Source organism: Anomaloglossus baeobatrachus, chromosome 6 (assembly GCF_048569485.1).
Source record: "Anomaloglossus baeobatrachus isolate aAnoBae1 chromosome 6, aAnoBae1.hap1, whole genome shotgun sequence".
NCBI classification, from domain to species: Eukaryota; Metazoa; Chordata; class Amphibia; order Anura; family Aromobatidae; genus Anomaloglossus; species Anomaloglossus baeobatrachus.
This window is the reverse complement of record NC_134358.1, coordinates 996,295-1,010,374: the sequence shown is the minus strand read 5'-3', so window position 1 is coordinate 1,010,374 and position 14,080 is coordinate 996,295. Positions and strand designations below refer to the sequence as shown.

Sequence of the window (14,080 nt, the reverse complement as noted above, 5' to 3'; positions counted from 1 at the left end):
GTGTTAAATGGCGCTGTAGTGATAGGGTGAAGCTGGGGCATGTGATAAATGGCACTGTAGTGATAGGGTGAAGCTGGGGCATGTGATAAATGGCGCTGTAGTGATAGGGATGAAGCTGGGGCATGTGATAAATGGCGCTGTAGTGATAGGGTGAAGCTGGGGCATGTGATAAATGGCACTGTAGTGATAGGGTGAAGCTGGGGCATGTGATAAATGGCGCTGTAGTGATAGGGTGAAGCTGGGGCATGTGATAAATGGCGCTGTAGTGATAGGGTGAAGCTGGGGCATGTGATAAATGGCGCTGTAGTGATAGGGTGAAGCTGGGGCATGTGATAAATGGCGCTGTAGTGATAGGGTGAAGCTGGGGCATGTGATAAATGGCGCTGTAGTGATAGGGTGAAGCTGGGGCATGTGATAAATGGCGCTGTAGTGATAGGGTGAAGCTGGGGCATGTGATAAATGGCGCTGTAGTGATAGGGTGAAGCTGGGGCATGTGATAAATGGCGCTGTAGTGATAGGGTGAAGCTGGGGCATGTGATAAATGGTGCTGTAGTGATAGGGTGAAGCTGGGGCATGTGATAAATGGCGCTGTAGTGATAGGGTGAAGCTGGGGCATGTGATTAATGGCGCTGTAGTGATAGGGTGAAGCTGGGGAATGTGATAAATGGCGCTGTAGTGATAGGGTGAAGCTGGGGCATGTGATTAATGGCGCTGTAGTGATAGGGTGAAGCTGGGGAATGTGATAAATGGCGCTGTAGTGATAGGGGGAAGCTGGGGCATGTGATAAATGGCACTGTAGTGATAGGGTGAAGCTGGGGCATGTGATAAATGGCGCTGTAGTGATAGGGTGAAGCTGGGGCATGTGATAAATGGCGCTGTAGTGATAGGGTGAAGCTGGGGCATGTGATAAATGGCACTGTAGTGATAGGGTGAAGCTGGGGCATGTGATAAATGGCGCTGTAGTGATAGGGTGAAGCTGGGGCATGTGATAAATGGCGCTGTAGTGATAGGGTGAAGCTGGGGCATGTGATAAATGGCGCTGTAGTGATAGGGTGAAGCTGGGGCATGTGATAAATGGCGCTGTAGTGATAGGGTGAAGCTGGGGCATGTGATTAATGGCGCTGTAGTGATAGGGTGAAGCTGGGGCATGTGATAAATGGCACTGTAGTGATAGGGTGAAGCTGGGGCATGTGATAAATGGCGCTGTAGTGATAGGGTGAAGCTGGGGCATGTGATAAATGGCGCTGTAGTGATAGGGTGAAGCTGGGGCATGTGATAAATGGCGCTGTAGTGATAGGGTGAAGCTGGGGCATGTGATAAATGGCGCTGTAGTGATAGGGTGAAGCTGGGGCATGTGATAAATGGCGCTGTAGTGATAGGGTGAAGCTGGGGCATGTGATAAATGGCGCTGTAGTGATAGGGTGAAGCTGGGGCATGTGATAAATGGCGCTGTAGTGATAGGGTGAAGCTGGGGCATGTGATAAATGGCGCTGTAGTGATAGGGTGAAGCTGGGGCATGTGATAAATGGCGCTGTAGTGATAGGGTGAAGCTGGGGCATGTGATAAATGGCGCTGTAGTGATAGGGTGAAGCTGGGGCATGTGATAAATGGCGCTGTAGTGATAGGGTGAAGCTGGGGCATGTGATAAATGGCGCTGTAGTGATAGGGTGAAGCTGGGGCATGTGATAAATGGCGCTGTAGTGATAGGGTGAAGCTGGGGCATGTGATAAATGGCGCTGTAGTGATAGGGTGAAGCTGGGGCATGCGGTCCCTGCCTGCCTCTGCGGTGACAGGTCATCTGATGGAGCAGACATGGAGTCTGGACACTTAACACTTAGCTGACCGTTATTGGAAAGGAAAACTCGGTGTAATTACTAAAGAGGTGCGAGTCATTGCAAGGTGACGACCCCTGCCTGGAGGTCAGACAGTGGCTGTATATAAGGGTGGAGTGTCATCCATGCCATATGTATATGATCCCGTGCATATAGCCATGATCATTCAATATATTCACATCTGTAGGTGAAATTGCCACATTGTGGAAGCTGGAAGCCCTCAGGAGCGCAATATCCGAGAATTAGGCATCTATCATATTCATGTGTGGCAGGTGTAGGATGCGTGAAGGGTGGTCGGTAAGATGACGGCCATATTGTTCCTCTAGAAGGTTCTTTATGTCAGGGCGCACAACTATGAGGAATAGTGTCATGAAAACCTTTAAGGTCCCTTATACCCAAACCAGGGCTGGCACCGAGATGAGTGTGGCTATGGCGACCTTACCTGATCGGCTCACGATCCGTGGAACGGGAGTAACTGGAGGGAAAAATGTGCAGAGAAAGACATTCCTTTGTTCTTTTAGGTAAAAAGTAGCCATGAACCCAGATTTCAGGAGCAACGTTAATACTAGAAATATGAAAATCATATTGTTGAGATCCTGGTGGACGCAAAGCACCGTCTTACCTCGCTGGGCGATCGCTGGTATCCCAAAAAATGGATATTGACTAATAAAATCATGCTAGATATGTCGTTGATATCTATGCATCATAATAGTCAGCAGACCATTTTGGCAGTCTCAGTTCTGGAGGACACACAAGCTGTGGTGCTGCCCGAGTCTACTGGAGACCCTCCCTCCCTAAATTCGGATGTCACATCTATGGCACGAGTTTAGTAAGTTTCATGGTAATACCTTTTATTTTATGTAACTGTCTACACTGTATTTGTATTGTTTCCCTTTTGTAACATCTTGTATATTTCATAAACACTGCCTATTCTATGGATTAAATATATAAAATGTAATAGCTTTGTTGCTCTTGCTCTATATACGATCCCAAAGAGCCTTATACTATCTGAAACGGGTGTCCAATCTTCCCATAAAGGTTAGTGGTGGCAGATTATTTTTGCGTACCAGCAAGGGTACCGAGGTGGATATATATATTTATTTATTTATTTATTTTTATTTATTATTATTTATTTATAGAGCACCATTGATTCCATGGTGCTGTACATGAGAAGGGGGTTACATACAAAATACATATACAAGTTACAGTAGACAGACTAGTACAGAGGGAAGAGGGCCCTACTCTTGCGGGCTTACATTCTATAGGATTATGGGGAGGAGACAATAGGTGGGGTGTAGGTCGGGCGGCAGCTCCGCACGGTGGTCGGGCGGCAGCTCCGCACGGTGGTCGGGCGGCAGCGAGTTCATTGTAGATTGTAGGCATTTCTGAACAGATGAGTTTTCAGGGTCCGTTTGAAGTTTGCAAGGGTAGGGGATAGTCTGACGTGTTGGGGCAGCGAGTTCCAGGAGACTGGGGATACTCGGGAGAAGTCTTGGAGTCGGTTGCGTGAGGAGCGAATGAGAGAGGAGGAGAGAAGGAGATCTTGGGAGGACCGGAGGTGACATGTTGGAGTGTAGTGGGAGAGTAGTTCGGAGATGTACGGAGGGGAAAGATTATGCACAGCTTTGTAGGTCAGTGTTAGTAGTTTGAATTGGATACGGTGGAAGATTGGAAGCCAGTGGAGGGACATGCAGAGAGGAGAAGCGGGGTGCTATTGAGGAGAGAGGTGGATCAGTCGAGCAGCAGAGTTAAGGATGGACTGGAGAGGGGCGAGCATGTTGGCAGGGAGGCCACAGAGGAGGATGTTACAGTAGTCGATATATATATATATATATATATATATATATATATATATATATATATATATATTCCATTAGCAGAAATCGGTGATATATACTTTACCCTTGCTGTGAGACCTTCAATAATTTGCACAAGAGCAGCCTCATTTCCTTATTGTCAGGCAGTTCCGAAATTGATCTGACAATAATGGGGCGCTAGAGAGCAGTCTGATCATGACAAATTGGTGGCAGCGGTGGGATCTTGTGTGACCCCCCCGACTGTTCATGACAAATAGGAGCAGTGGGCTGTATGGCATGTTCAACAGCAAGGAATAGTTGAGGTTGATTTGCAGGGAGCCATCATTACTTTGTTGCAGCAGTTGCTTTTTCAGACAAGCACCTTATTATTGCCGAGCTCAGTGTGCGGACAGGAGCTTGGTACAGCAGAATCATATTGGCCAGCAGGCACCTTGACACAGCAGAGCTGAGGGGGCAGACTGTACCTTGGAGCACTGCAGCCAGGTTCAGACAGGCAGCTGGATATGGCACATAACAGAGGGTGACAGCTGATGGCAGCAGATTACTTACTACCTGCATACTCAGGCTTCATGCAACCACCTGAGCCGGCCATTAAAGACCTAATAGTGCATCATTTGAGGTGATCTGTTGGAAGCCATTGTTATCTGACACACACAAAAACAAAGAAAGTGCGACGGCTGCAGGGGATGTGTGGATGGCAGCTGGAGCCAAGATACACGAGTAACACAAGTAAACACATGTTCACAGGATCCCGGTAAAAGTGGGAGCAGTTCTGTTCTTTGGATAAACCATGTTTGAGAGACAAATGCCAGTTGTCATCTCATTACTGTGTCCTTTCATTCACCATGGCGCCATCTGTCACTTACACCGCTCTCCGACCCTTCTCCTTTCTATTCAGCTCAATCTCTACAATGTTATTTTTGCTATGAAGCCACTGAAGTGCAGAGCTGCAACCAAGTGAAGGATTGCTCAGAAGACGCCAAAGGATGCAAGACGGTCACCCTGAGCCCGAACTCCGGTGAGTCCACGGTGAAATGCAGCCTTCCTCCTCCTGTGCAGTCACTGTGTGCAGTCTCTTCCTCCTGTGTGGACACTGTGTGCAGTCACTGTTTGTGATCTTTCTCCTGTGCGGTGTCCGTGCACAGTGTCTTACTCCTGCATAAATCTGCATGCAGTGAGCTCCCTCTAGTGGTAGCTATATAAATCTGTATATTGTGAGCTCCCTCTAGTGATTGCTGTATAAATCTGTATGTAGTGAGCTCCCTCTAGTGGTGGCTGTATAAATCTGTATGTAGGGAGCTCCCTCTAGTGGTGGCTGTATAAATCTGTATGTAGTGAGCTCCCTCTAGTGGTGGCTGTATAAATCTGTATGTAGTGAGCTCCCTCTAGTGGTGGCTGTATAAATCTGTATATTGTGAGCTCCCTCTAGTGGTGGCTGTATAAATCTGTATGTAGTGAGCTCTCTCTAGTGGTGGCTGTATAAATCTGTATGTAGTGAGCTCCCTCTAGTGGTGTCTGTATAAATCTGTATGTAGTGAGCTCCCTCTAGTGGTGACTGTATAAATCTGTATGTAGTGAGCTCCCTCTAGTGGTGACTGTATAAATATGTATGTAGTGACATCCCCCTATTGGTGACTGTATAAATCTCTATGTTGTGAGCTCCCTCTAGTGGTGGCTGTATAAATCTGTATATAGTGAGCTCCTTTTAGTGGTGTCTGCATAAATCTGTATGTATTGACCTCCCTCTAGTGGCGGCTGTATATATCTGTATGTAGTGAGCTCCCTCTAGTGGTGGCTGTATAAATCTGTATATAGTCAGCTCCATCTAGTGGTGGCTGTATAAATCTGTATGTAGTGAGCTCCCTCTAGTGGTGGCTGTATATATCTGTATGTAGTGAGCTCCCTCTAGTGGTGGCTGTATAAATCTGTATGTAGTGAGCTCTCTCTACTGGTGTCTGTATAAATCTGTATGTAGTGAGCTCCCTCTAGTGGCGGCTGTATAAATCTGTATGTAGTGAGCTCCTTTTAGTGGTGTCTGCATAAATCTGTATGTATTGACCTCCCTCTAGTGGTGGCTGTATAAATCTGTATGTAGTGAGCTCCCTCTAGTGGTGACTGTATAAATCTCTATGTAGTGAGCTCCCTCTAGTGGTGGCTGTATAAATCTGTATGTAGTGAGCTCCCTCTAGTGGTGGCTGTAGAAATCTCTATATAGTGAGCTCCCTCTAGTGGTGACTGCATAAATCTGTATGTAGTGAGCTCCCTCTAGTGGTGGCTGTATAAATCTGTATGTAGTGAGCTCCTTTTAGTGGTGTCTGCATAAATCTGTATGTATTGACCTCCCTCTAGTGGTGGCTGTATAAATCTGTATGTAGTGAGCTCCCTCTAGTGGTGACTGTATAAATCTCTATGTAGTGAGCTCCCTCTAGTGGTGGCTGTATAAATCTGTATGTAGTGAGCTCCCTCTAGTGGTGGCTGTAGAAATCTCTATATAGTGAGCTCCCTCTAGTGGTGACTGCATAAATCTGTATGTAGTGAGCTCCCTCTAGTGGTGGCTGTATAAATCTGTATGTAGTGAGCTCCCTCTAGTGGTGGCGGTATAAATCTATATGTAGTGAGCTCCCTTGTTACGAGGGGACCGGCAGATTAGGACCAGGGGTATATATCCCAATTGCCAGTCGGGGCCCACCGTGCTACAGATGGTAATGGAGCTGCTGGCACCCTGTGGGTTAGGCGGAGACTATAGAGCTGGATGGCTCTGAGATAACTCAAGAAACCGTTCACGTGTGTAGGGACATGTCAGACCGGACGACAACCCAGTTAGCGTTTCGGTGGAGCGGGCGCTACTCCGACCACGTGTGTAACAACACGTCAGGCCGGATGGTAACTAGTTAGCATTGACCGAGAAGACCGCTGCGACAGCGCCCTGTCGGCCACGTGTGTAAGACACGTCAGGCCGAGCGGTCCTCCGATTAGCGTTTCTGGCCACCACTCGACTGGCCACGTGTGTAAAGGGCACGTCAGAGCAGGTAGTCACACCAGTAGCATTTGACTGGGAAGCCGAGGAGGATAATACGGTTCACACACCCAATCCAGGAACACCCTGTTAACTTCACAGGGGTTCTGGGGTGCGCTGTCCGTGCGTGTAGAGGGCACAACCAGACAGGTGGCGCATCAGGTACACTGTCCATGTGCGTAGAGGGCACTCTCGGACAGGTGACGCAACAGGTATTCTGTCCGTGTGCGTAGGAGGCACAACTGGACAGGTGACGCAGCAGCCGCAGCCCAGTAAACGCCACTGGACTGCTCTAGCACAACAGGAACGGTAGCAAGGAAGCACGGCGCCTGACCCTCATGTGCTGAGCCATGAATCTTGGCGTGACAGGCACCGTTCGCCTAGCCCTACCTACCGCTTCCAACAAGGCTTATGCCACCAAGAACTCTAAACGAAGACTGCGCACCTCCATGTTGTCTCCAGCCCCTTTTATAACCTGGGTCCGCCCCAAACCCAGGGTGGAACCACCAAGGTCCAATAGCAGAGTGCCATGTCATCAGTGACGTCACGTGCGACCTATCCGGAACCACCACGTCATTGATGACGTCATGGCAGCCACGCCCCAAACACCTCACCAGTCATCGTCTGACGACCAATGGTGAGGTGCTAGATCATAGGGGCGGGCCTCTGCGAGCCAGTCCGGAGTTGCCACGTCATCAGGACACCTGGCACCCTCTGCCCTATCAGGGCCTGCCACCTCACGGACATGCTCAGTGAGGTCCTTACCGGACCTAGCCTCTGATGCATCAAGTGCCTGAGCATGCTCAGTAGCCTGAGCAACAGGCTCAGAAAGCAGACTATCAGTTTGAGCATGCTCAGTAGGCACATCCCAGAACTTAGACACAGCACAAAGTCCAAGTACCTGTGCAAAGAGGCTGTTAGGGTTAATTGTGGGAGCATGCTCAGTAGCCTGAACTGAGGTCTTGATCTCAGACATAACATGCTCACTAGGCAAAACACCGGGCTTAGACTCTGGCTGGGGTAAATCGGCGCACGCATGCGCACTAGCCGCCTCTCCACAGTTAGACGTGGTGGAAGGAACAGCCAACTGGATGACCCGAGGCACGGCCAAGAACGGCAGCCGGCGCCTGGGCGCAACAGGAACCGCAGCAGGCTGCTTGCGGCTATGGTGGCGCCGGTTCGTAACATCCCTCTAGTGGTGTCTGCATAAATCTGTATGTATTGAGCTCCCTCTAGTGGTGTCTGTATAAATCTGTCTGTAGTGAGCTCCCCCTAGTGGTGTCTGCATAAATCTGTATGTATTGAGCTCCCTCTAGTGGTGGCTGTATAAATCTGTATGTAGTGACATCCCCCTAGTGGTGACTGTATAAATCTCTATGTAGTGAGCTCCCTCTAGTGGTGGCTGTATAAATCTGTATATGGTGAGCTCCCCCTAGTGGTGTCTGCATAAATCTGTATGTAGTGAGCTCCCTCTAGTGGTGGCTGTATAAATCTGTATGTAGTGAGCTCCTTCTAGTGGTGTCTGCATAAATCTGTATGTATTGACCTCCCTCTAGTGGTGGCTGTATAAATCTGTATGTAGTGACATCCCCCTAGTGGTGACTGTATAAATCTCTATGTAGTGAGCTCCCTCTAGTGGTGGCTGTATAAATCGGTATGTAGTGAGCTCCCCCTAGTGGTGTCTGCATAAATCTGTATGTAGTGAGCTCCCTCTAGTGGTGGCTGTATATATCTGTATATAGTGAGCTTCCTCTAGTGGTGGATGTATAAATCTGTATGTAGTGAGCTCCCCCTAGTGTTGGCTGTATAAATCTGTACGTAGTGAGCTCCCTCTAGTGGTGGCTGTATATATCTGTACGTAGTGAGCTCCCTCTAGTGGTGGCTGTATAAATCTGTATGTAGTGAGCTCCTCCTAGTGGTGGCTGTATAAATCTGTATGTAGTGAGCTCCCTCTAGTGGTGGCTGTACAAATCTGTATATAGTGAGCTCCTCCTAGTGGTGGCTGTATAAATCTGTATGTAGTGAGCTCCCTCTAGTGGTGACAGTATAAATCTGTATGTAGTGAGCTCCCTCTAGTGGTGGCTGTATACATCTGTATGTACTGAGCTCCCTCTAGTGGTGGCTGTATAGATCTGTATGTAGTGAGCTCCCTCTAGTGGTGGATGTATAAATCTGTAGGTAGTGAGCTCCCTCTAGTGGTGGCTGTATAAATCTGTATGTAGTGAGCTCCCTCTAGTGGTGACTGTATAAATCTGTATGTAGTCAGCTTCCTCTAGTGGTGGATGTATATATCTGTATGTAGTGAGCTCCCTCTAGTGGTGGCTGTATAAATCTGTATGTAGTGAGCTTCCTCTAGTGGTGGATGTATAAATCTGTAGGTAGTGAGCTCCCTCTAGTGGTGGCTGTATAAATCTGTATGTAGTGAGCTCCCTCTAGTGGTGGCTGTATAAATCTGTATGTAGTGAGCTCCCTCTAGTGGTGGCTGTATAAATCTGTATGTAGTGAGCTCCCTCTAGTGGTGGCTGTATAAATCTGTATGTAGTGAGCTCCCTTTAGTGGTGGCTGTATAAATCTGTATGTAGTGAGCTCCCTCTAGTGGTGACTGTATAGATCTGTATGTAGTGAGCTCTCTCTAGTGGTGGCTGTATAAATTTGTATGTAGTGAGCTCCCTCTAGTGGTGGCTGTATAAATCTGTATGTAGTGAGCTCCCTCTAGTGGTGGCTGTATAAATCTGTATGTAGTGAGCTCCCGCTAGTGGTGGCTGTATAAATCTGTATGTAGTGAGCTCCCTCTAGTGGTGGCTGTATAAATCTGTATGTAGTGAGCTCCCTCTAGTGGTGGCTGTATAAATCTGTATGTAGTGAGCTCCCTCTAGTGGTGACTGTATAAATCTGTATGTAGTGAGCTTCCTCTAGTGGTGGATGTATATATCTGTATGTAGTGAGCTGCCTCTAGTGGTGGCTGTATAAATTTGTATGTAGTGAGCTCCCTCTAGTGGTGGCTGTATAAATCTGTATGTAGTGAGCTCCCTCTAGTGGTGGCTGTATAAATCTGTATGTAGTGAGCTCTCTCTAGTGGTGACTGTATAAATCTGTATGTAGTGAGCTCTCTCTAGTGGTGGCTGTATAAATCTGTATGTAGTCAGCTCCCTCTAGTGGTGGCTGTATAAATCTGTATGTAGTGAGCTCCCTCTAGTGGTGGCTGTATAAATCTGTATGTAGTGAGCTCTCTCTAGTGGTGACTGTATAAATCTGTATGTAGTGAGCTCCCTCTAGTGGTGGCTGTATAAATCTGTATGTAGTGAGCTCTCTCTAGTGGTGACTGTATATATCTGTATGTAGTGAGCTCACTCTAGTGGTGGCTGTATAAATCTGTATGTAGTGAACTCTCTCTAGTGGTGGCTGTATAAATCTGTATGTAGTGAGCTCCCTCTAGTGGTGGCTGTATAAATCTGTATGTAGTCAGCTCCCTCTAGTGGTGGCTGTATATATCTGTATGTAGTGAGCTCTCTCTAGTGGTGGCTGTATAAATCTGTATGTAGTGAGCTCTCTCTAGTGGTGACTGTATAAATCTGTATGTAGTGAGCTCTCTCTAGTGGTGGCTGTATAAATCTGTATGTAGTCAGCTCCCTCTAGTGGTGGCTGTATAAATCTGTATGTAGTGAGCTCCCTCTAGTGGTGGCTGTATAAATCTGTATGTAGTGAGCTCTCTCTAGTGGTGACTGTATAAATCTGTATATATTGAGCTCCCTCTAGTGGTGGCTGTATAAATCTGTATGTAGTGAGCTCCCTCTAGTGGTGGCTGTATAATCTGTATGTAGTGAGCTCCCTCTAGTGGTGGCTGTATAAATCTGTATGTAGTGAGCTCCCTCTAGTGGTGACTGTATGAATCTGTATGTAGTGAGCTTCCTCTAGTGGTGGCTGTATAAATCTGTATGTAGTGAGCTCTCTCTAGTGGTGACTGTATATATCTGTATGTAGTGAGCTCCCTCTAGTGGTGGCTGTATAAATCTGTATGTAGTGAGCTCCCTCTAGTGGTGGCTGTATAATCTGTATGTAGTGAGCTCCCTCTAGTGGTGGTTGTATAAATCTGTATGTAGTGAGCTCCCTCTAGTGGTGGCTGTATAAATCTGTATATAGTGAGCTCTCTCTAGTGGTGACTGTATATATCTGTATGTAGTGAGCTCTCTCTAGTGGTGGCTGTATAAATCTGTATGTAATGAGCTCCCTCTAGTGGTGGCTGTATAAATCTGTATGTAATGAGCTCCCTCTAGTGGTGGCTGTATAAATCTGTATGTAGTGAGCTCTCTCTAGTGGTGACTGTATATATCTGTATGTAGTGAGCTCTCTCTAGTGGTGGCTGTATAAATCTGTATGTAATGAGCTCCCTCTAGTGGTGGCTGTATAAATCTGTATGTAATGAGCTCCCTCTAGTGGTGGCTGTATAAATCTGTATGTAGTGAGCTCTCTCTAGTGGTGACTGTATATATCTGTATGTAGTGAGCTCCCTCTAGTGGTGGATTTATAAATCTGTATGTAGTGAGCTCCCTCTAGTGGTGGATTTATAAATCTGTATGTAGTGAGCTCCCTCCAGTGGTGGCTGTATAAATCTGTATGTAGTGAGCTCCCTCTAGTGGTGGCTGTATAAATCTGTATGTAATGAGCTCCCTCTAGTGGTGGCTGTATAAATCTGTATGTAATGAGCTCCCTCTAGTGGTGGCTGTATAAATCTGTATGTAGTGAGCTCCCTCTAGTGGTGGCTGTATAAATCTGTATGTAGTGAGCTTCCTCTAGTGGTGGCTGTATAAATCTGTATGTAGTGAGCTCCCTCTAGTGGTGGCTGTATAAATCTGTATGTAATGAGCTCCCTCTAGTGGTGGCTGTATAAATCTGTATGTAGTGAGCTCCCTCTAGTGGTGGCTGTATAAATCTGTATGTAGTGAGCTCCCTCTAGTGGTGGCTGTATAAATCTGTATGTAGTGAGCTCCCTCTAGTGGTGGCTGTATAAATCTGTATGTAGTGAGCTCCCTCTAGTGGTGGCTGTATAAATCTGTATGTAGTGAGCTCCCTCTAGTGGTGGCTGTATAAATCTGTATGTAGTGAGCTCCCTCTAGTGGTGGCTGTATAAATCTGTATGTAGTGACCTCCCTCTAGTGGTGGCTGTATAAATCTGTATGTAGTGAGCTCCCTCTAGTGGTGGCTGTATAAATCTGTATGTAGTGACCTCCCTCTAGTGGTGGCTGTATATATCTGTATGTAGTGAGCTCCCTCTAGTGGTGGCTGTATAAATCTGTATGTAGTGACCTCCCTCTAGTGGTGGCTGTATAAATCTGTATGTAGTGAGCTCCCTCTAGTGGTGGCTGTATAAATCTGTATGTAGTGAGCTCCCTCTAGTGGTCGCTGTATAAATCTGTATGTAGTGACCTCCCTCTAGTGGTGGCTGTATAAATCTGTATGTAGTGACCTCCCTCTAGTGGTGGCTGTATAAATCTGTATGTAGTGAGCTCCCTCTAGTGGTGGCTGTATAAATCTGTATGTAGTGAGCTCCTCTAGTGGTGGCTGTATAAATCTGTATGTAGTGAGCTCCCTCTAGTGGTGACTGTATAAATCTGTATGTAGTGAGCTCCCTCTAGTGGTGGCTGTATAAATCTGTGTAGTGAGCCCCCCACAGTCCTTAGCGTTTTATTCTTTGTACTATTTTGATATCATTGCCCTATAATAGACCAGTGTTTCTTAATTTATGCACATCTTGCCATTAGGGAATATATGATTGCGATATTTTCTAAAATGTGCATTTTTTTTTAGGATATCCTTTCGTGTCGGGGGAGGAGCTGGTGACTAGAGACTGCGCTGTAAACTGCTTCCAGAGTGACCCCAATGCCTTGGGGCAGGAATACAGGGTGCACTGCTGCCAAGGAAATCTGTGCAACAACCTGTACGAACTGTCCACAAATCACAGCGGGCACAGCCCAGATAATTCTGCCAGTCTGATGGCGGGTGGCATCTGCGGAGCAGTCCTGCCCGTCCTGGCACTGGCCAGCCTTGGACTCTTCATTTAGCCACCACCATGGGCTTCATGGTTGGAGGAATGTTCTTCTGATTAGAGGTCAGAGCTGTGAAGCTATTATTACAGGAGAGGAGAGTGCAATGTACAGGTGACACAAGGTGAGCACAGGTGCGCTACAGCAGGGGCCCGGCCCTCCCCTGGACCGGCGTTACAATGCAGCGCCGGGCTGTGACCTGAACCTTCCTCCTGGATGGAGGGTATGAAGCCTAGCGACGACCGCCTGCGCTCTCTGGAGACTTGCTTGGATGCTCCTCATCTCCTGGATGGAGGGTATGAAGCCTAGCGACGACCGCCTGCGCTCTCTGGAGACTTGCTTGGATGCTCCTCATCTCCTGGATGGAGGGTATGAAGCCTAGCGACGACCGCCTGCGCTCTCTGGAGACTTGCTTGGATGCTCCTCATCTCCTGGATGGAGGGTATGAAGCCTAGCGACGACCGCCTGCGCTCTCTGGAGACTTGCTTGGATGCTCCTCATCTCCTGGATGGAGGGTATGAAGCCTAGCGACGACCGCCTGCGCTCTCTGGAGACTTGCTTGGATGCTCCTCACCTCCTGGATGGAGGGTATGAAGCCTAGCGACGACCGCCTGCGCTCTCTGGAGACTTGCTTGGATGCTCCTCACCTCCTGGCACGGCTGCAGTCCCATCTATTTACCTATTGTTATATCATGGACCAATAAATGGAAATAGAAAATGAAGTTCATGTTCATTGTAATGAATGTATAGGAAGCCCTCGCAGTCACTGTATGGAGTCCGGAAGGAGCAGATATTGATGTCTTTATGGAGCAAGTGAACAAGTGCCCTGTCTAGGTGTCCGTGCCTGGTCATTTAGCTAATGGCTATTTCTGCTGGCTCCTCAGCAGGTCGAGGGGAGCTGCCCGAACGCCTCTGTGCTCTCCAAACTGCTTCAGCGTCACATTATCTCCCCTAAGAAGAAATAGTTTGGGAATGGACACTAAAGAACACACTTGCTTGGTGGTTGCAAATCAATGTTGAGACACAGGACCAGGTGTATACAGTGCCTTATATACACTTGAGAGTGTATACAATGCATAGAGTTTGGTGGCTATACATCAAAGCAGAGACTCAGAATTTGGCAGTTATACATTAGAATTGAGGCAGAGAACTTGGTGGTTACACATCAGAGTTAATGCACAGAGCTTGGTGGTTATACATCAAAGCTGAGGCACAGAGCATAGTGGTTATACATCAGAGCTGAGGCACAGAGCATAGTGGTTATACATCAGAGCGGAAGCACAGAACGTGGTGGTTATACATCAAAGCTGAGGCACAGAACGTGGTGGTTATACATCAGAGCGGAAGCACAGAACGTGGTGGTTATACATCAGA

General features: G+C 47.5%; 1 protein-coding gene across 1 annotated transcript; it reads left to right on the top strand.

Moving 5' to 3' along the window:
- The first annotated feature begins 2,366 nt into the window (after positions 1–2,366).
- On the top strand, positions 2,367–13,348 carry LOC142243770 (secreted Ly-6/uPAR-related protein 1-like). The gene is made up of 3 exons (XM_075315970.1): positions 2,367–2,472; positions 4,548–4,667; positions 12,471–13,348. Exons 1-3 carry the CDS (start codon positions 2,367–2,369, stop codon positions 12,722–12,724), a joined length of 480 nt encoding a protein of 159 aa, XP_075172085.1. The 3' UTR covers positions 12,725–13,348.
- The last annotated feature ends 732 nt before the right edge of the window (positions 13,349–14,080 follow it).

Excerpts from the sequence above, each read along its gene's own strand:
- LOC142243770 (XM_075315970.1), top strand. The coding sequence starts at position 2,367 with ATGAACCCAGATTTCAGGAGCAACGTTAATACTAGAAATATGAAAATC. Across the intron at positions 2,473-4,547 it reads ACCTCGCTGGGCGATCGCTG|CTCAATCTCTACAATGTTAT; the intron begins GTATCCCAAAAA and ends CTTTCTATTCAG. Across the intron at positions 4,668-12,470 it reads CACCCTGAGCCCGAACTCCG|GATATCCTTTCGTGTCGGGG; the intron begins GTGAGTCCACGG and ends ATTTTTTTTTAG.